Here is a 23306-nt window from a genome sequence, read left to right as displayed (position 1 = left end):
CTTTTCTCTGTAATTTTATCACAAGATTATAATACATTGTTTTGCATGTTTTTAAACTTTATACAAATGGTATCACACTGTATATATTTTATGTGGGTTGCTTTTTTCATTCCACCATATGTTTCTGGCATATGTTCATAGCTCTAGTGTTCTAGTTCATTTCATTTGCAGCTACTGTTTTATACCTCTTATATAAATTTACCACAATTTATTCTCCTGATGGATAATTTGCTGTTCTCACCAGTTTATTATTATTCAGACATGTTCTCCAAAATTTTTGTACATGTACACTTAGTAGAATTGCTGGTTTGTAGAGTATGGATATCTTCAGCTTTATTAGATGATGTTAAACTGTTGCCCAGAGTAGTTTACCAATTATGCCTACCTGTCCCCATCCCTAGTATATAAGAGTTGCCAACATTTGATATCATCAGAGTTTTAATTTTTGCTCATCTGGTGAGTATAAAATAGTATTCATTATGGTTTGCATTTCACTAATTTTTTTTCTAGATTATCTGGGCTGTTTTTATTTTTAAAAATTTATTTTTTAAATTAATTTATTATTTATTTTTATTTATATCCAAGCTAGTTAGCATAGTGCAATAATGATTTCAGGAGTAGAACCCAGTGATTCATCCCCTACATATAACACCCAGTGCTCATCACAAGTGCTCATCTTCCTTAATGCCCCTGCCCATTTAGCCCATGTTCCCACCTGCAATCCCTCCAGCAACCCTCAGTTTGTTCTCTATATTTAAGAATCTCTAATGTTTTGTCCCCCTCCCTGTTTTTATATTATTTTTGCTTCCCTTCCCTTATGTTCATCTGTTCTGTGTCTAAAAGTCCTCATATGAGTGAAGTCATTATGATATTTGTCTTTCTCTGACTAATTTCGCTTAGCATAGTACACTCTAGTTCCATCCACGTTGTTGCTGATGGCAAGATTGCATTCTTCTTGATTGCTAAGTAATACTCTGTTGTATGCCACATCTTCTTTATCCATTCATCAGCCAATGGGCATTTGGGCTCTTTCTATACTTTGGCTACTGTAAATAGCGCTGCTATAAACATTAGGATGCATGTGCCCCTTTGAACAGCACATCTGTATCCTTTGGATAAATACTTAATAGTGCAATTGCTGGGCCATAGGGTAGTTCTATTTTTAATCTTTTGAGGAACCTCCATAGTGTTTTCCAGAGTGGCTGCACCAGTTTGCATTCCCACCAGCAGTGCAAAAGGGTTCCTCTTTCTCCACATCCTCACCAACATCTGTTGTTGCCTGAGTTGTTAATGTTAGCCATTCTGATAGGTGTGAGGTGGTATCTCATTGTGGTTTTGATTTGCATTTCCCTGATGATGAGTAATGTTGATCATTTGTTCATGTGTCAGTTGGCCATCTGGATGTCTTCTTTGGAAAAGTGTCTATTCATGTCTTTTGCCCATTTCTTCACTGGATTATTTGTTTTTTGGGTGTTGAGTTTGATAAGTTCTTTATAGATTTTGGATTCTTACCCTTTATCTGACATGTCATTTGCAAATATCTTCACCCATTCCATTGGTTTACCATTTAGTTTTGCTGATTGTTTCCTTTGCTGTGCAGAAGCTTTTTATCTTGATGAGGTCCCAATAGTTCATTTTTTGCTTTTGTTTCCCTTGCCTCTGGAGACGTGTTGAGTAAGAAGTTGCTGCGGCTGAGGTCAAAGAGATTTTTGCCTGCTTTCTCCTCTATGATTTTGATGGCTTCCTGTTTTACATTTAGTTCTTTCATCCATTTTGAGTTTATTTTTGTGTATGGTGTAAGAAAGTGGTCCAGGTTCATTCTTCTGCGTGTCAGTGTCCAATTTTCCCAGCACTGTTTGCTGAAGAGGCTGTTTTTATTCCATTGGATATTATTTCCCGCTTTGTCAAAGATTAGTTGGCCATACGTTTGTGGGTCCATATTCTGGGTTCTCTATTCTGTTCCATTAATCTGAGTGTCTGTTTTTGTGCCAGTACCATACTGTCTTGATGATTACAGCTTTGTAATACATCTTAAAGTCCAGGATTGTGATGCCTCCAGCTTTGGTTTTCTTTTTCAGGATTGCATTGGCTATTCAGGGTCTTTTTTGGTTCCACACAAATTCTAGGATTGTTTGTTGTAGCTCTGTGAAGAATGCTGGTGTTATTTTGATAAGGATTGCTTTGAATATGTAGATTGCTTTCGGTAGTATTAACATTTCAACAATATTTGTTCTTCCAATCCATGAGCATGGAATGTTTTTGCATTTTTTTTTATTTCTTGTTCAATTTCTTTCCTAAGCTTTCTATAGTTTTCAGTGTATAGATTTTTCACCTCTTTGGTTAGATTTTTAATTTCCACACAGACTTGGAAATTGCAAAGATAGGCAAAATGAAGTATATATGTCATTCTGAACTAAGGAGAAAGGAGTAGTAGGGATCTGGAACTTCAAAGGAAAGGAATGCAATTCACAGGGAGATGAAAAAGAGTAAATGTTTCAAACGTTTGCTCCGCCACTCAGAAACAATGGGACATAAAGAACTTCCATCAAACAAGCCTTGGTAGGTTCCTCCCTATCATCCAATACCTAGTTCAGAGTATCAAGTTATCTATGGTGATAGCTCTCGTCCCAGACCAGGTCCTTTATTTAATTTTTTTTAAGTTCATTTTTATTTATTTTGAGAGAGCTAGAGAGCAAGCAGAGGAGGGACAGAGAGAGAGGGAGACAGAATCCCAAGCAGGCTCTGTACCATCAGCACTGAGCCCGAGGCAGGGCAGGAACCCACAAACAGATCATGACCTGAGTGGAAATCAAGAGTCAGATGCTTAGCTGACTGAGCGACCCAGGTGCCCGTATTTAATTTTTTTGTAGGCAGTTGTGGGGAGGTAAAGAGCTATTCCTGAACCTGCTGGGTTTTAATTGCTTGTTAACTTAAGATAATCTTCATGCCAAAGGCCCATCTTAGGGCAGCCTGTCCTCGGCTCCTATAGAGGTAAGGCTCTAAGTTTTATTGTTTTGGGTTTTTTTTTTTGTTTTTTTTTTTGTTTATGGGCATCCAGTTGTTCAACACCATTTGTTAAAAAGACTATTTTTGGGGGGCGCCTGGTTGGTTCAGTCGGTTAAGCGACTGATTTCAGCTCAGGTCGTGATCTCACGGTTCATGAGTTTAAGCCATGGCGTCAGGCTCTGTGCTGACAACGAGGAGCCTGCTTGCAGTCCTCTCTCTTGCCCCCACCCCCTGCTTGTGCTCTCTCTCTCAAAATACATATAAACTTAAAAATACCATCATTTTGACAATTACCTTGATACTGTTTTTGAATATTAGTTTATATTCTGTATATGGGTCTCTTTCTCTATTCTATTGATCTGTATGTGTACATGTATGTGGATTTAGTTTTATTTTTACTGCTGAGTACTGAAAGTGTACTTTTCATCTGAAAACACATTTCTTTAATTTGGAAAACTCTAGGTAATTATCTCTGAATATTACTTCTGTTTCATTCCCGACATTGTCTTCTTCCTTTTTGATGTTGGAGCCTCTGAACTCAGTCTTCAATATCTCTGAACTGTTGTTTTGGGTAATTTTCCTTTGCTTTTTGTGCTGGATCCCGGGGCACATTCTGTTTTCAAAAAACTTATTAAGAATATATTAATATGAATTAATATTTACACTGACATACTAAGGTTTACACTGCTATTTTTTTTCAATGTCTGTTTATTTTTGAGAGAGGAGAGAGACAGACTGTGAGTAGGAAAGGGGCAGAGAGAGAGGGAGACACAGAATCCGAAGCAGGCTCCAGGCTCCGAGCTGTCAGCACAGAGCCCGATGCGGGGCTCGAACCCACAAACTGTGAGATCATGACCTGGGCCAAAGTCGGATGCCCAACCGACTGAGCCACCCAGGTGCCCCGTACACTGCTATTAATTTTTAGCATTTAGATTTAACTTTGAAACAAAGCAAGAAGACAATTAAAATTATAAACACAGAATGTAAATATTAACCTTGTAAGTTAAGTCATTTTCACCTTTGAAAATTGCTTTTTGTTCCCTTTCAGTCATTTGCAATTTTATGTTTGCAGATATGTTTATCGTCTCTCAGCTGTTCCTTGGGTATCCTAAATCTAATCCTTGAGAATTGAGAGGATTTTTATATAGTATAGTCATAGGTGTGAAGGCACAATTGAAGCTGCCTTAAACCTTCCAGTGGCTTCCCACTACAATTAGAATAAACTCCAAATGCCTTTGGCCTGCAAGATTTTATATGATCTAGTTCCTAAAGACTTCTTTGACCTTGTGTCTTACTACTCCTTAGTTTGCTTTAGCTACATTGATCACCTTTGTGACCTTTGAACCCATCAATCAGTCTAATACCTTGGCTTTTGCACTTACTGTTTCCAGACCTGGAATGTTGTTCTTTACAGATCTTTACTGGTTGGTGCCTTCTCTTCATTTGGGTCTGTTCTCAAATGTTTCTGCCTCAAAGGATTTTTCCCTGAACCTCTTGGCTAAAGAAATATTCTCTTCCCTCCCTTCATCATCTTTTACATTACTTGCCTTGTTGTATTTTCTTCAAAATATTTATCACTGGTTTTACTAACTGATGTTGTTTGTCTTCCTCCTTTCGAAAATAAGCTCTATGAGGACAAGATTTACCTGTCTTGCTCAATTCTGCGTACCAGTCTTTAGAACAGTCTGGCACATTGGATAAGCTTAATTAAAACCAAACAAACAAACAAAACCTGTGGATTGAAGGAATCAATAAATTGACATGATGTCACTTATATGATCAATCCCTAAAGATTTCTTTGACCTTTCTCTTCCTATTCCTTAGTTTGCTTTAGCTACGTTGGTGCTTTTTTTGTCATTTGATGGAAAAGTACCTGGAGGAAAGGAGTCTTCAGAGAACACTTCTGTTAATAAAAATGCTGTGCTTATTATTTCTCACTTCTTGTTCCCTTTGGGACTTGGAGACTAGAGTAAAATACTTTTGAGGTCAACCAAAGAGTGTTTCTGAGGCCCAGTGTTTCTGGTCCTTGAGAAAGAAAAACCATGGGTCACTCAAGCAGATTACTTGGGAAATTTCATATCTTTAAAAACAAATTTTTTTTTTTTCCTCTTTGCCACTCTCTGCCATTTCTCCTTGCCACCTATTCTGTTTCTAAAATCTTCCTTATTTTGTATCTTTAAATCGTGGTCACCTGAGTTAACCCAGATAAACTTTTGGTTAATTTAAATTTCTTACATAGGTTTATCAAAAGGCAAAGTAAACTTTAAAGTACTATATTATTAATTTGAATGTTATTAATAAATTTCATTCATCTATGAATTTTATTTTTAATAATTGTGTAATGTCACTAATAAAATTATAGGCCTCAAATACAATGGAGTTTGATCTTTTATTTTTTAATGTGGAAGTTTATCTCAATCTAAGAATATATATGCATACTCACTATTAAGTTAGAAAAGATGTGTTTAGATATTTTTAAACCACCGTCTCTTGCCAATTTTCTATCCCCACAAGTATTTAGAAGAAAAATTATAGGTGAATTAGAGGAGGGGGGGAAAAGATTTTTAAATAGTCTGTCAAAGAATATAAATAATTGATAAAACATTTATAAAAACATGATTGGTATCCTATAAATGTTTGTGGAATGACTGGAAGTCTTTTGTGCATATTAGAAAATATTTTATTATATGTATCTCTTTTTTGGACCAGTTCTAGCAGTACATGTTATATGGTAAATGCTTGATTGATCAGTCAGTGTCCAGTAATTGTTTCAGATTTTAGTGGCTTGCTGTTATTTCTCATGGCCATAAAAATTATACTGCTTATAATCTTTAGTATTTCTAAAGCAAGTCACTTTTTTATCTGTAATATAAGAAAAACAAAAATAAAAAACGTTTCCTAACAAGTGTGTTTCCAGAGAAGGAAGAACTTCATTGGTGTTTTCATCATCAGTAATATTTTTGCGTTGTTTTTCCAGTTAAAGAATGTTGTATCATGGTTCAGATTTTTAGTCTCTTTTTGCAATTACTTGTGAATCGTTTTGGTTAATTTATTTTGTATCTTTCTATGAGCAGAGGAGCCATGGTATTGCTGCTTTGCAAGTAATTTTTCAGCCAATGAGAAGTAATATGGAATTATTTATGAAGAGGTGATTTAAGACTAATATCTTGTATTTATTGGGCACTTACTACATGCTAGGCCGTATATTCATTGCTTTCTGTGCACTGTTTGATTTCTTCTCAACTAGAACTCTGTGAGATTCTTCTTGTTCTTGTCCCAGTTTTACGTATGAGGAAACTGAGAGGCACTGAGGGCATAAGTAACTTGCCAAAGATCAAATACATGATAAATGGCTGAACTCAGGTTTGAATTCAGCTATATCTCTAAATCCCATGTTTTAAAAAAGCAATAAACTGCCACTTGAACTTTTTGAAGTTACATAGTAAATCTCACAGATGCTCTAAACTGAGGAAATGACCTTTAATGAAGTACTCATGCTTAATTTTGGTTTACTGTATTACAAACAACACCAAGGGACTATTTAAATTCTTTTGATGTTTAGTTATGTTAATATTCATGAATATTAATATTTCTTAAAATAAGTGAGGCATTTGTTCGGAATTTTTTTCTCTGATTTTATCTTTTTATTAAAAGTTTTTTTAAATGTTTATTTTTGAGAGAGAGAGAAACAATTGCAGGTGGGGGAGGGGCAGAGAGGGAGACACAGAATCCAAGCAGGCTACAGGCTCCGAGCTGTCAGCACAGAGCCTGACACAGGCTTGAACACACAAACTGTGAGATCATGACCTGAGCTGAAGCTGGACGCTCAACCGACTGAGTCACTCAGGCGCTCCTCTCTGATTTTATTTTTAATATTAATATTCTCACACAAAAATCACCGAAAATAGGGGTAGGGTTGGGAAGAGAGTGCAGTGAGACGGGGCAGGACTGTAAAGCCCCCACCCCTCCGCAGCCCCACTGTGGGAGAAAAAACCATCTACAAAACAAAATAAAGCCCCAGAGAAACTCATCCCAGGGTGTCCCTGCCCCAGTGAGGCCCTGGCCGTTGGCTGGTTCCTGATTAAAAAGAAAAGGGAGGGGAGAGGGGTGTGAGGGGAAGGCCCTTGTTTTTAAAATTGGCGGGGGCTGGGAAGGATGGGGTTCCTTTTCCTCATAGTTCTTTCTTTAAGACTCCATTTGAGTTAGTTGTGAGGATTGATAAATATGCTTTGAAACAAAAGGAAGCTGTTGTTGCATAGATATTTAAGTTGTTTTTGAATTGAATTTAAAGATAGTTCTTTGCAAGCACTTTGAAAAACAAAGTTTAAATTACAGATTAAGATGGAAAATTGGAAATTACTATATACTTTTAAAGACAGTTATGATATTGCAAGTCACTTCACTTCCACTCCTAAGCTTCAGTTTCTTCATCTGTAAAATGAAAATCCCAAAGTTCAGGGAAATGATACCTGCTCTGTTAACCTAGTGGCACTGATCTGATGATTATCTGGTTAAGGCCATGTAAAATTGCCTTGTAAACTATTGGTACAAAACCTTTGACATCCTTGCCACGTCATTTAAACACAGAAGCATGAATTGGTATCTATTTTATTTATATGGATTCTTCAGTGGTCTTGGGGTGTATAGAATTAATTCAGTGGATTCATTGTATTGAATGTTCCCGTAGAGAAGTACCTGTGTAAACAAACATATAACAGGCTTTATGAGTTCAAGAGCCCCGGATTAAGTTTTCAGTGAAAGCTTATCTTTGTCGAATTCTCATACCCAGTGTTTTATTTTTGTCGGTATTAACACCTGTGAAATGCTACTTGTTTTTAGATGAGATGGTAAATGAGAGTCTAAATTAAATCACTCATTAGGATTGATAGAGATTTACGTTAAAAAAAATTTTTTTAAAGAAAGTAGATGCTTAAAGGATAACAAATATTTTATAATATAAAGGAGCATAGTGACGAATCTGAATTTGATTGGGATATGGGATGAGGAGGAGTAGGTTGTTAGGTTGTAGAAGCAAAAAGGGAATAAATATCTGTGGAAAAATAACCAGTAATAGATTCCAGTCTCTAATAAAGAAATGCTGGGGCGCCTGGGTGGCTCAGGCGGTTAAGCGTCCGACTTTGGCTCAGGTCATGATCTCACAGTTCGTGAGTTCAAGCCCCACGTCGGGCTCTGTGCTAACAGCTTAGAGCCTGCTTCAAATTCTATGTCTCCCTCTCTCTCTGCTCCTCCCCCACTCATGCTGTGTCTCTCTCTCCTTCAAAAATAAATAAAAACATTAAAAAAAAAAAAAGAAATGCCAAAGGAATAATGAATGAATGCCTTGTGGGCCAAGCCAACATAGTTGTCACCTTTGAGTTGTATGCACTAGGGCAGTCTTATGAAACAAATATTATACTCTCATTAGAACTTTAGAGGAATGCTATTGTGTACTGTCCATTGTGGGCAGAAAAAAAAAACTTCCATCTCTTTTATCTCCCATTCTTCCCCTACTCCAAGTTAAAAGATGAAAATTTATACAGACCTTATTCTAAAATTTTTGATAAAGCAAAGAAAATTCTGTAATGTTTGGCTAATCATTATATGTATATGTGCATTATAACAATAATAGTTATAATTTTTTGAGAACACAGTACCATGTACTGTTAGGCATTTTACATATATTCCATCATTTATTCTTCACAACAGGTCTGAAATTTATAATCCCCCATTTTACACAGACGTTGAAGCTCACAGAAGTCAAGTAACTTGCCCCCAAATCACATAATAGTAATTGAACTAGTATTCAAACCCATATTTCTGTGACTCCACAATCTGTGAATTTTTTTTTTTTTCCAGAGTACATACTCCTTCCTTGATACGGGGATTTTTTTGTTTTTATAGATCTGGCCCAGCAGCTCAAACGTGCAGCCAGATTTGGTTAATCCTCGGGCAAGAGTACTGCCCCTAAATATATTTGGCAGATGATAATGTGCAGGTGAACATGGCTCTCAGCCACAAGGCTTCTGTGAGTTTTGTGGGGAGGTGTTCCCTTCACCTGCGGACCCTGCTGTCAACATAGCTTCCTACTTCACTCAAGGATTCTGTGACCCATCACTGAACTGTTGCATGAGTAGACAGTAGTTTTCAAGGAAAGGAAGCATTAAGTTTTCTGGTGAGGATCTCTGTATTTGCTGTTATTTCTTTCAGAGATATCAGAGGGAGCTTGTACATATCTAGGGAACATGTCTACTATTCCATTATGGAACAGCTCCTGTTGGGAAGCTTTTTTGCTTTTTTGTAATTCTAAACTGAGGAGAATGTCTCCTTAATGAAAGCTGATTTGTCACTGTTTCATTAAAAAATGTTTGAATTAGAAGCTGCTTAGTAGACCAAAAAACTAATATGAATTTAAATAAGCCCTAAGTTACGTTTCATATTTGTCTCACCCAGAAGTACAAAGCATGAATCCTACCTTCTCCATAGATTTTCTTCCTTTAATGTCTCATACAAAACTGTACTTATTATCTTAATTCATTGTGTTCATGAATGGACTTTATTCACCCAATGAGATTGTAAGCTCTGTGAGAGCAGGTACCTAGTCTTAACATTTTTTTCATGACTTTTGAGGCAATAATTCTTATCCTGAGACCTCTAAAGGTCTCATATATACAGTTCATACAGTAAAGCTGTACAATCTAAGGAAGACATTAATATTTTTTACTTTTAGCTAGACAGACTTCTACAGTGTGATAATATAAGCTATTTTATGCTCACCAGAGGCCCTTATAAAATTGGAAAACAAATTTTCATTTAATAAATATCATTTATTTTAAAAACTTTGTAAACATGGGTCTTTCATGTTGGGTGAAAGGTTGGGAATTAGTGTTTGGCAGTGTGTGGCCCAGTGTTAAGTAATAATGATTATAAAAAATATAATCGATTTATTGATGAGGAGTAATTAATGAGCTTTTTTGTTTTAGGAAATGTTGTGGGCAACTTGGGACATTCCTTCTTCAGTCAGAGTTTCCTTGGCAGCAAAGAACATGGTGGATTCTTATATGTGACATCTACCTACCAGTCACTACAAGACCTGGTACTCCCAACCCCACCTTACTTGTTTGGGATTCTCATCCAGAAATGGGAAACTCCTTGGGCTAAAGTGTTTCCCATCCGACTAATGTTGAGACTTGGAGCTGAATATCGGCGTAAGTAGTAAAATAGCTTCTTTTACACCATATGACCAAGACGATGACTAAATAAAGACCTGAAATATTCAGATTCCCCCCCTGCCCGCAACCCCCCCTCCCCCAGTGATATAGTTCAGCAGAAATCTTTTGACACAGCTAAGCTAAATTTGGCCATTGTGTTTACTTATTTTGACTCTAATGTGAAGGACTAAAAATCTCTACTGAGGAAATTAGTGATTATTTATTACCTTGTAGACTTACTGGTTTTATATAGTTCTATTACCTTGTAGACTTACTGGTTTTATATAGTTCATTGATAAATATATGCTCATCTTCAGAAAAAATGAATTGGAATTTAACAAGTGACTTTTTAGAGTATCTATAGTGAACATTTTTTGGTAATTTTATTGGAAAATAGTATGACAAATTGTATTTTGCATAACGTAACACATACTGGAAACTAATGGTATAGAGATCACTTTAGGTAAAGTGAGCAGTAGAAGAGCTTTTTTGCTCATGGTGGTAGCAGTACAACTAAGTTGGGAGTTTTAAGACATTAAGGCCTAAATGCAAGCTTTTTTTTAAACCTTACACCTTCACCTAATCAAACTTGCAAGGTCTAGGAATCAGACCATTTGAATAAGATTCTTAACTCTGTGAATTACCAGCTCTGTAACTTTGGGCAAGTGACTCGAGCTGTAAGTATGTAAGGTTGTTAAGAGGATCAAAAACGATAATGAAAACTTATTTTGTAAACTATAAAACAGTATATTTTATGTTTTCAGCAAGTCAACTTCATTCTTTCCCTTGCTCATTCAATAAGAATTTAATAAAGGCCTACCATTTATAACAAATCCTGTGAATTCAGAAATAGCTAAGATATGTTACAGGCTCTTAGAAACCTTTGTAAGAAAGACATACAGAAATCATGATTATAGTAGTATATTGTGTTAAAACACATGCTCAAAGTTAACAAAGTTCTTTTGGAGCTTGAAGATGGACTCTAACTTCACCAAGAATGAAGGAGTTGGATAAGAAATATTTCTTAGAACAAAGTGTTTCTGGACTGAATTGTGAAAGAGGCATTTGAATTATCCAGATGAAGTAGGGAAAGGAGTGGGTTGTATCCAGAGGAAAGAACTTGTATATCTTCCTGTCTTATATAGGTAGTTCACTCCATAAAGTTCAAGGAATAAGTAAGCGAGTTAATAGGCCACCTCATGTTTGGCTTTTCTAAGGAGGATCCTGGTTGGGAGAAGTATAAGAATGAATACAGAGGAATTAGAAGAGGTTTGTTTCCTGGATCATATTAATCCAGTTTGAAGAAGAGTGCTTCCTAAGATGTTATAGTTCTTTTTGGAGAAAGCTGCATCAAAAGGCTTATCTGGTCATCAGAATATTTACTTTGGTATTTATTGTAGAAGGCTCAGAATTTGTCTGTGATGCTACCATGCTAAATACTTTTGAGCCCTAAATTTCATATGCTTTATTACAGTTACATTTTGAAAACTTTATGAACTTTGATACCTCTTTTGCCAAAATTTTAAGGTGTCAAGTTTAGTCTGATTATTTTTCATTTCCATAGTTTATCCATGCCCACTGTTCAGTGTCAGATTTCGGAAGCCATTGTTTGGAGAGACGGGACATACCATCATGAATCTTCTTGCAGTAAGTTGGGAATTTTTATCTACTTTTTTCTTACTGGGATTTGTACAGGAGAAGGAAGAGAAGGATTTCATTTTTTGTTAACAGCCATACCTCTGCTGCTTCAGGCAGGTGAAGATTTATGCTGTAGGAAACGAAAAACATACATATATTCTTTGGAAAATATATGGAGCTTTTGAGTGAAACAGTACAGGATTTCAGCCCTTGATTATATATACACTTACTATCTAAGTGACCTTGCAGGATTATTGTGAGGACTAGAGGTAATGTACAATTAAAGCACCTAGCATTCTATTTTGTTTTTATTTTAAGCTTGCCATCATAGAGGTGTCCTCTTTGTCTGTGTAGCTTATTGTTTAGCCCAAGATTGGTCAGAGATTGTGTTCAAATATCTCAAGCCAGTAAGTCATTCATTCTTTTATGATAAATCTGTGTATGGACTGGGATTCATACTTTGTTTCCTTTCTGCTAGGATCTCCCATATTCCTTTGCACATGCACAGGCTCTGCTGTATGTGTGCACCGACTAAGGACAATTCTGGGTATTTGGAGAGTTTATGAAGCTCTCTATGGCTATCTCACCTCCCAGAACTCCTCATTAAATCTTTGGCTAATGTGCCTGCTCATTACTTACCTCAAACCTCAGGCTAACTGAGCTGCTGGCCCTCCCTTTTCACTAACCATTGAAATTACCACTGTAGCTGACACCACTCCAAATCAAGTAAGATCCTTCAAGTAGCAGAGCTTATTTCATAGACTACCTTGAACTACCTAAGAAGGCTAGGGCCAGGCCCAAGCAAGAAGATCACAGACTCAGCTCTACTGTTCTTGCTTGAAGTTCGGTAGTTTTCATGAAGAAACACATCTCAGTGTGTTATATGCTTTTGTTCTAATTCCAGAGCATTGTAATGATTGTGTTTTAAAAAACCATTTACCCAGGGGCACCTTGATGGCTCAGTCAGTTAAGCATCCAACTCTTGATTTTGGCTCAGGTCATGATCTCCGCACTGACAGTGCAGAACCTACTTGGGATTCTCTCTCCTCTCTCTGCTTATTCCCCACTCATTCTCTCTTTCTCAAAATAAATAAGTAAACTTAAAAAAAAAACAAAACATTTACCCAGCTTGGGACTGGATTTATTTCCTCACTCTGTCTTGCCGTTGTAGTTGTAGTTTCAGTTATCTTTTAAAGAGATTTAAATAATAAGAAAAGCTCTTGTAGCTTTACTTATGTAGTTGCCATTTCCAGTGATCTTCATTTCTTTGTATAAATCTGTATTTCCATCTGGTGTCATTTCCCTTCTGCCTGAAAGATTTCCTGTAACATTTCTTGTAGTGTGGGTCTGCTGGTGAGGAATTCAGCATTTATATTTCTAACATCTTTATTTTACCTTCATATTTGAAAGATATTTTTGCTGGATGTAGAATTCTAGGTTGATAGTTGTATTCTTTGAGTGCCTTAAAGATGAATAATACTCGCTCTACTGTTTCTTCTGGTTTCCATTGTTTCAGACGAGGACTTTATTTTCCCTCTTTGTTCCTCTGTATATAATGCTTTTTCCTTCTCTGGTTGCTCTAAGGTGTTTCTTTTTATCACTGGTTTTGAGCACTTTGATTATATACCTTGATATAGGGTTGATGTTTTTTTTTTCCCCATGTTTCTTATACTTGGAGTTCGTTGAGCTTCTTATTTTTGTGAGTTTATAATTTTCATCAAAGAACATTTTCTTTCCTCTCCCTCTTCTCCTTCAAGGACTCTGTGTTATAGACATATTAGGCTCTTGAAATTGTTTCACAGCTCACTAATACTCCTTTTTTTCCCTCTGTGTTTCATTTTGGACAGTTATTATTGTTCAACAATCTTATTTTGCATTGTTAAAACTGTCAAGTACATCTTTTTTGGGGGGTTATGTCAAACATTGTCATTTTCATCTCTAGAAATTTGACTTAGGTCTTTTTCTATATCCTCCTTGTACTTAATTTTTTGAATATCTGGAATATATAGTAACTACTATAGTGTCCTTGTTGGTAATTCTAACATCTCTATCAGTTCTGGCTCAGTTTCCATTGATTAATTCTCCCTCTTTTTTTTTTTTTTTAAGTTTATTTATTTATTTTAGAGAGAGAGTGAGAGAGTGAGAGAGCGTGAGCACATGTGCAAGTGGAGGAGGGGCAGAGAGACATGGAGAAAGAGAATCCCAAGCAGGTTCTGTGCTGTCAGCACAGAGCCCATCGCAGGGCTCCATCTCACAAAGTGTGAGATCACGACCTGAGCTGAGATCATGACCTGAGCCAAGATCAAGAGTTGGATGCTTAACCAGCTGAGCCACCCAGGCACCCTCCCCCTCTTATTTTGAGTTGTATTTTCCTGCTTTTGCATGCTTGGTATTTAAAAAAAAAATTTTTTTTAATGTTTATTTTGAGAGAGAGAGAGACAGCAAGCGTGAGCAGGGGAAGGGCAAAGAGAGGGGGAGACACAGAATCTGAAGTGGGCTCTGAGCTGATTCAGAGCCTGATGTGGGTCTCAAGCTCACAAACCATGAGATCATGATCTGAGCCAAAGTTGGACGCTTAACCGACTGAGCCATCTAGGTGCCCCTTAAACATTTTTTAATGTTTATTTATTTTTTATTTTTTATTTTATTTTATTTTTTTTCCAATATATGAAATTTATTGTCAAATTGGTTTCCATACAACACCCAGTGCTCATCCCAAAAGGTGCCCTCCTCAATACCCATCCCCCACCCTCCCCTCCCTCACACCCCCCCATCAACCCTCAGTTTGTTCTCAGTTTTTAATAGTCTCTAATGCTTTGGCTCTCTCCCACTCTAACCTCTTTTTTTTTTTTTTTTCCTTCCCCTCTGCCATGGGTTTATGTTAAGTTTCTCAGGATCCACATAAGAGTGAAACCATATGGTATCTGTCTTTCTCTGTATGGCTTATTTCACTTAGCATCACACTCTCCAGTTCCATCCACGTTGCTACAAAAGGCCATATTTCATTCTTTCTCATTGCCACGTAGTATTCCATTGTGTATATAAACCACAATTTCTTTATCCATTCATCAGTTGATGGACATTTAGGCTCTTTCCATCATTTGGCTATTGTTGAGAGTGCTGCTATAAACATTGGAGTACAAGTGCCCCTATGCATCAGTACTCCTGTATCCCTTGGGTAAATTCCTAGCAGTGCTATTGCTGGGTCATAGGGTAGGTCTATTTTTAATTTTCTGAGGAACCTCCACACTGCTTTCCAGAGCGGCTGCACCAATTTGCATTCCCACCAACAGTGCAAGAGGGTTCCCGTTTCTCCACATCTTCTCCAGCATCTATAGTCTCCTGATTTGTTCATTTTGGCCACTCTGACTGGCGTGAGGTGATATCTGAGTGTGGTTTTGATTTGTATTTCCTTGATGAGGAGCGAGGTTGAACATCTTTTCATGTGCCTGTTGGCCATCCGGATGTCTTCTTTAGAGAAGTGTCTATTCATGTTTTCTGCCCATTTCTTCACTGGGTTATTTGTTTTTCGGGTGTGGAGTTTGGTGAGCTCTTTATAGATTTTGGATACTAGCCCTTTGTCCGATATGTCATTTGCAAATATCTTTTCCCATTCCGTTGGTTGCCTTTTAGTTTTGTTGGTTGTTTCCTTTGCTGCGCAGAAGCTTTTTATCTTCATAAGGTCCCAGTAATTCATTTTTGCTTTTAATTCCCTTGCCTTTGGGGATGTGTCAAGTAAGAGATTGCTACGCCTGAGGTCAGAGAGGTCTTTTCCTGCTTTCTCCTCTAGGGTTTTGATGGTTTCCTGTCTCACATTCAGGTCCTTTATCCATTTTGAGTTTATTTTTGTGAATGGTGTGAGAAAGTGGTCTAGTTTCAACCTTCTGCATGTTGCTGCCCAGTTCTCCCAGCACCATTTGTTAAAGAGACTGTCTTTTTTCCATTGGATGTTCTTTCCTGCTTTGTCAAAGATGAGTTGGCCATACGTTTGTGGGTCTAGTTCTGGGGTTTCTATTCTATTCCATTGGTCTATGTGTCTGTTTTTGTGCCAATACCATGCTGTCTCGATGATGACAGCTTTGTAGTAGAGGCTAAAGTCTGGGATTGTGATGCCTCCTGCTTTGGTCTTCTTCAAAATTACTTTGGCTATTCGGGGCCTTTTGTGGTTCCATATGAATTTTAGGATTGCTTGTTCTAGTTTCGAGAAGAATGCTGGTGCAATTTTGATTGGGATTGCATTGAATGTGTAGATAGCTTTGGGTAGTATTGACATTTTGACAATATTTATTCTTCCAACCCATGAGCAGGGAATTATTTATTTATTTTTGAGAGAGAAAATGAGCAGGGAGGGGCAGAGAGAAAGGGAGACAGGGAATCCCAAGCAGGACCCACACCATCAGCACAGAGCCCAATGTGGGACTGGAACTCACAAACAGTATGAGCATGACCCAAGCCAAAACCAAGAATTGGACACTTAACTGACTGAGCCACCCAGGTGCCCCGATATTTTTAAATTTTTTATTGGAAGCCAAATATTATGATTTTACCTTGATGCATGGTGAGTATTTTTGTATTCCTGTAAACTTGAGTTCTGTTACAAGTAAGGCAGTTAATTTACCTAGAAATAGTTTGATTCTTGCAAGTCTTGATTTTTAAGATTTGTAAGGTGGAACCAAAGTCTTGTTTACTGTAGTGCTGATTATTCCTCAGCACTAAGGCAAGACCCTTCGGAGTACTTGTAATGACTTTGGGCCCTATTTGGAATTAGGCCAAACTTCACAGATTAAAGGCACATTTCTTTTCTTTTTTTTTTTTTTTTTCTTTAATTTTTTTTAACGTTTATTTATCTTTGAGACAGAGAGAGACACAGCATGAACGGGGGAGGGGCAGAGAGAGAGGGAGACACAGAATCGGAAGCAGGCTCCAGGCTCTGAGCCATCAGCCCAGAGCCCGACGCGGGGCTCGAACTCACGGACCGCGAGATGGTGACCTGAGCTGAAGTCGGACGCCTAACCGACTGAGCCACCCAGGCGCCCCTAAAGGCACATTTCTTTACCAGACTGTTGTTACTTCAGACACCAGGGTCAAGTCCCAGGCTACGCATACTTCTGACTAACTGGATACAAATGTTAGCATTCCCACTACTCTCTCAGTTTTGATAATTCACTAGAATTATTCACAGAACTCAGCAAAGTATATATACTATACTATATAGTATAGATTACAGTTTTATTGTAGTAAAGGAAATACAAATCAGGGCCAGTGGAGAGAAGAGTCACAGAGTACAAAGTCTGGGAGGGCCCCACCCAAGAAGCTTCTGTGCCCTCTGGGACATGTCACCCTGCTGGTATGTTGATATATAACAATATGCACAGAATAAACACTGGAGCTTTTGTGTCCTGAGTTTTTATTGGAGTTTCCTTATTAGGCATGATGATTGAGTCATTGGTCATGTGATTGAACTCAGTCTTGAGCCCCCTGATATCATGTGCCTCAAAGCCCCATCCTCTTATCACATGGCTGATCTTTCTAGGATGGCTAGCTCCCACCTTGGGTCATCTTGTTAGGATAAACTATCTAGGGACCTATTATGATTCACTAAATTAACATAGACTATCAGGGATCCACCACTGAATAACAGACACTCCTATCACTCAGGAAATTCCAAGGGTTTAGAGGCTACCTCTCAGGAACCAGGAGCAAAGTCCAGTGAAATTGTTTATTATACAGTAATACTCTACCTAATGCTCATGGAATATGAGGTTTTCCTCTGTGGTTTTTAGGAGTAGGCACTATTCCCAGACCTGTGTACCAGACAGTGTTTCTGATAATCATTTCAAATAGTTTTTTCACCGGCCTCAACAAGTTTCCTCAGACACATTTGCTAATCAGAACTTTTCTGAATTCTGGAGTGAGACCCTCTGCAAGTCTTTGGAGTTCTTTGCAGTTTTTTCCTCTCTGATGCTCTGTCCTGTGAAGTATAGCTACAGTGGTTTTCCTGGAGTCTTGGTTTTGTTTCCTCAACTCAGGAAATCTGTCAGCCTCTGCCTGGGTTCTCCCTTCCTGCACCTGAGCTTGTAAACTCTCTAGAGGCATAACCTGTACAATCACAGAGCTCATCTTGTTTGCTTCCTGCCTTTTAAGGATCACTGTCCTTTGTTGTCTGAGGTTCAGTGTCTTGAAAATCATTGTTTCATATGTTCTGTGTAGTTTTGGGTTGTTTCAGGCAGGAAGGTAAATTCAGTCCCCTTTTCTCTATTTTGTCCTGAAATGGAAATTTTATTTTTTTAATTTATTTTTTATTTTCTTAAGTAATCTCTATCCCCAGTGTTGGGCTTGAACTCATGACCAGAGATCAAGAGTCACATGCTCTACCAACTGAGCCAGCTAGGCACTCCCAGAAGTGAAAATTTTAAAATTATATTTTAATCTATAAGATCGCCCTCTCCCGCTTTATCTTCCTTTCCCTCCCTCCCTCCCTCCCTCCCTCCCTCCCTCCCTCTCTCCCTCTCTCCCTCCCTCCCTCTCTCTCTCTCTCTCTCTCTCTCTCTGTCTCTCTCTCTTTCTCCCTCTCCATTTCCCTCCTTCTACTTCAGTCCCCATCACTTTGTCACTCCTGGTAACTTTAGTTTTTAGTCACATTTTTGACGAGATAATTTTTTTTTTAAGTTTATTTATTGGGAGGGAGGGAGAGAGAGAGAGAGAGAATGAGCAGGGAAGGGGCAGAGAGAGAGAGAGAGGGAAAATCCCAAGCAGGCTCCTCACTGTTAGCGCAAAGCCTGATGCTGTGCTTGATCCCATGAGCCGTAGGATCATGACTCAAGTCGGACACTTAATTGAGCCACCCAGGCACCCTGACAAGATTATTTATTTATTTATTTATTTATTTATTTATTTTTACTGATTGTAATCTGCTTTGGAAAGAAAAGGAGATATTTATCCTGTAATCCAGTAACAGAAGCCTATGGTTTTTATTGCCTGTATCAGTTCATTTATACAAACTTCTGGTGGAATATCTCCTGAAACACCTTATTCTTCATCTCCACTGTCAGAGAGGAAAATTTTTCTCTATCTTTCAAAGATTCTTCTAGCTGGTCTAAAAATTAAATTGACACAAGACAGATTAACAGGAGAAAATTAAATCTAACTTTGTACATATGAAAACCTCACATATATGAGGGGTTCATAGACAGAAAGGTAAAATTCCTCCTGAGCTGAAGAATGGGTTAGGGGCCTGGGGCTACCAAAGGGAGGAGAGCAATTTACAGGGCAGTAAGAAGAGCAGCTGCTTGGCAATTAGATGTATGCCCTACCATACAGATGGGTCACTCAGATAAAATTTATCTCTAATAATAACTTTAATTCTGAGAAAGACCCCCAATTTAGATTCTTCTAGGTAGTTAAGACAGGGCAAAAGTTCTCTTGACCCTGCAGGGTCTTAATTGCCTTCAGCTCAAAAGAGTCCACATACCAAAATAACACATATGGAAGAGACTTGTTTTGAACCCTTTTACCACCTTCTCTGTCTCTAGTTTAACAGAATTTACCAATCTATTGATCCCAACACTTTTCTACTACCTCTCACTCCCTCTATTTTTCTCCTTTCCTAAGATTCCCTGGTTTCATCATTAAAATCACTTTTATTTTAAATGATTCCAGGTCCTTTCTGTATCTTACCCTCTGTTTTATTAGCCCAGCAAAATGTAAACCCTGGTTAAATCTACCTCTTAATTAAAAAAAACTTTTTTAAATTTATACACAGTAAAGTTCACCTTTTATGGAGTATACTTCTAAGAGTTTTGATAAATGTAGAGTTATGTTACTACCACTGTTGCAATTGGGATACAGAAGAGTTCTATCATTCCAGAAAATTTGCTGGTGTACCCCTAATGTCTGGTAACCATTGATCCTCTTTCCCTACAGTTTTAGCTTTTTTAGATTATCATATAATTGGAATTATGCAGTACGTAGCCGTTTCAGTCTGGCTTCTTTCACTCATCATCATGCATTTCCGGTTCATCTTTGTTGTTACGTATATTGTTAAGGAAATAAAAATCTTTTTCCTGTACTCATCTTTGGTTCTTTGGCTGAGGCCCTAAAAATTAGACTGGCCGAACAGTGAATAACAGAGGCATATTTTGGGGTGGCTTATTCTGGTAAACTTCAGCATCAGTAGTTCGTTCGTCTTTATTGCTATATAGTATTCAGTTGCATTATGAACCACAGTTTGTCTGTTTACCTGTAGATGGATCTGTGGGTTGTTTCTAGTTTTTGGTGACTATGAATAAAGCTGCTGTAAACATTCATGTATGAAGTTTTGTGTGAACCTTAGTTTTGCCATATTGTACATTTAATGTTATAAAGAACTGTGAAATTGTTTTCCAACATGCCTGTAGCAGTTTACATTCACAAGTAATATACAAGAATTCTTTTTTTGCCCAGTATTTATTTCTTTTTTGTTTTCAATTTTTACAATTCCAGTAGGAGTTTAGTGGTTTTAACCTTTGTGATTTTAACTTCTATGCTTCTTAAGATGAGTGATTCAGAGCATTTTTCATGTGCTAATTTGCCCTCTTTATATCTTCTTTAGTGAATACTCAGATTTTGCCCATTTAAAAATATGGGTTGTTGTCTTCTTGTTGAGTTTTGAGAGTTTTTCATGTATTCTAAATGTAAGTCCTTTGGTAGATTTGTATCATTTGTTATATTTTCTCCTAGTCTATGGTCTCTCTTTTTATTCTGTTAACAGTGTCTTTCACAGAACAAAAATATTTCATTTTGTTGAAGTATAATTTATTAATTTTCTATGGAGCATGCTTTTTATATGATATCTAAGAACTTATTGACTAGAATGACATCACAAATATTTTCTCCCATGTTTCTTTGTAGAAGGCTTATGGTTTTATTTTTATGCCTTATATTTAGTTCTGTGGTTCATTTTTAGTTAAATTTTATGATTGTGAGACATTGTTAGAAACCCTTTGTTCATATGTCCAATTGTTTTAGTACCATTTGTTAAAAAGACTATCCTTTCTTCATTTACTCGCCTTTACACCCTTATCAAAAGTCAGTCGACATACCTGTGTGGATCTACTTCTTCCTTCATTCGTAACTTTATCCAGGCCTGCATGTGGATGAAGACAAAAAGAGTCACCTATTTACTGGTCTTACTTAAATTTTTTTTTTAATATTTATTTATTTTTGAGAGACAGAAACAAAATGTGAGCAGGAGAGGGGCAGAGAGAGAGAGAGAGGGAGACACAGAATTGGAAGCAGGCTCCAGGCTCTGAGCTGTCAGCAAAGAGCCCAACACGGGGCTCGAACCCACGAACCGGAAGATCATGATCTGAGGCGAAGTCAGATGCTCAACCAACTCAGCACCCAGGCACCCCCAGTCTCACTTTAGATTCATGACCAATACCATTAGGAAACTCTTAGACCTACCTGACAATCTTTCCTGGTCCATAACACATTCCTATTCTCATGTTTTCTCAAATTTCCAGTGTCTCCTCTCCTTTTCTCACTTTTTGCTGATGTCCCAGCCCCAGTTTCCCTGAGTAAATAGAAGCAATCAGAAGACAATTTTCACACAGTTACATCCAACTTACCCGTATCTATACATTTTCATTTCTTAGTTTCTTTGGACACCTTTCTTTCTTGGTTCTTCTCCTGCAGCCTTCTGACTTGCTACCTTCCCTTTCCCACTGTGTTCTGCCTCTCAGTAAATGGCAGTCTTGTAGTTGCCCAGTCCATATAATTCATAATCATCTTTGATTTTGCTTTTTTTTCCACATTCCATATTCAATCCGTGACAGATATTCTCAGTTTCCCCTTCAAAATGTACCCAGAATCTGATAACTTCTCACCACTTTTTGAATTGGTAACACTTTGGTCTAAATTATCACTGTCTCTTGCCTGAATTATTTTTGTTACATTTATCTCATTTCCTTCCTTCTATTCTTGTTCCCTTACCATCTATTTACAGAGAAGCCGGAGAGATCTGTTAAAATAGGTCAAAAATCTCACAGTAAAGGCACAGGTGTTTGTGGTGGCCTCCAAGACCATATGAAATCTAGCTGTATGCTGTCACTTTGACATCAGCTCCTTGCACTCTTCATCACTTTGCTTCAGCCACACTGGATGTGGTGTGTGTATATGTATGTTTTACCCTACAAATATTCATTGGGTGCCTAGGCTGTTCCAGGCATTTGGGATATAACAAGAAGAAGACAAGTGAGAGTCCATACCTTCTTGGAGCTTACTTTAGAGGGAGGAGGCAGGTAACATCCAGAAAATGTTAAGTGGTGTTAAAGCAGAATAAGCATTCAAATATTTGTTTAATACAATACGTAGAGGGTATATGCAACTGGTCTTCTTCCTTATAAGAGTTTATAGTCTAATTGGAGAGCTAGAATATACACATGAGGGTTTTCATTATACATTTCCTTATTATTTAAATAAATGAGTTCTTTTAATTTTCACATTCTTTCCTTTTGTTCTGATTTTACTACTATCAGTCAGATCTTACCATTGATGAATTCTTTATTCCATTTCAATCTGCTTTTGCCCAGGACTTCAGAAATTACCAGTATACATTGCCAGTAGTTCAAGGTCTGGTGGTTGATATGGAAGTTCGGAAAACCAGTATCAAAATTCCCAGCAACAGATACAATGAGGTAAGATTTACCATGAAGGAGTGTTTTTCATTGTTAAATACATAATTGAAGATGAAAAATATTGTTATTATATGTAAATTTCATTTTTTAGTTAATTGACAGTGAAATCAGCTCATAATACTGTATGACTTAGATCAAGGATGAGGAATTTCATGACAGAAAATCAAGATGTTATATATGTGATTTACTTAGTCATTAGATGTATCATTGATTGTGCTTTTGATAATCAGTGACAGATTTACATTTTGATTAAGGTATAAAATTAACTTTATATCTGTAATATTAGTGGTGGGATCTTTTCATTTTCCCCTCTTATTGTAAGTATACCTTGTTTTGGACTATACTTAACGTCTAACCATTAACTCCCAAAATGAATTTTAATTAAGGTTTCAAAAGCAAATGAATGTTTTCGTCTTGAATTAAGCTGTGTTTTGTAACTAAAATGAAATTTTGCATGCTACACATACATTAACAGAATTATGTAAACTATTCATTGCCTATTTGCCATGTGAAGCCTTTCTTAAATTTAAATTTCTTAAAATCCGTTCTAAAATGTCCAATAGTATTATCATTGTGGTTTAAAAGAAAAATCTTAAAAAAAAAAAAAAAAGAAAAGAAAAATCTTATTTTGAAACTTAGTTTGTTATAATAATGGTTAAAATTTGTTGTTTTATTAGACAGGATGGAAACTTCCCAATTACTCCTTCCACTATTTCCTGGTATAAAGTAATTTCCTCCTTCCCTCTCTTTTTTTTCCATTTTTTTCCTTCTTTCTTTT

The 23306-nt window shown here is 37.1% G+C and overlaps 1 protein-coding gene across 2 annotated transcripts in view; it reads left to right on the top strand.

Annotated features, from left to right (window-relative positions):
- The window catches only part of ZFYVE9 (zinc finger FYVE-type containing 9), a 213668-nt gene that overhangs the window by 145524 nt on the left and 44838 nt on the right, over positions 1 to 23306 (top strand). For both annotated transcript variants that reach the window (XM_049617176.1, XM_049617175.1), the window contains exons 11-13: positions 9987 to 10211; positions 11779 to 11861; positions 22424 to 22528. In XM_049617176.1, the coding sequence (XP_049473133.1) occupies positions 9987 to 10211; positions 11779 to 11861; positions 22424 to 22528 (413 nt within the window). The remainder of the gene's footprint in view (positions 1 to 9986; positions 10212 to 11778; positions 11862 to 22423; positions 22529 to 23306) is intronic.

The sequence above is a fragment of the Panthera uncia genome, assembly GCF_023721935.1.
Source record: "Panthera uncia isolate 11264 chromosome C1 unlocalized genomic scaffold, Puncia_PCG_1.0 HiC_scaffold_4, whole genome shotgun sequence".
Classification (NCBI taxonomy): domain Eukaryota; kingdom Metazoa; phylum Chordata; class Mammalia; order Carnivora; family Felidae; genus Panthera; species Panthera uncia.
Note: the sequence above shows the minus strand (reverse complement) of the source record. Positions and strands in the feature narration are given on the sequence as shown.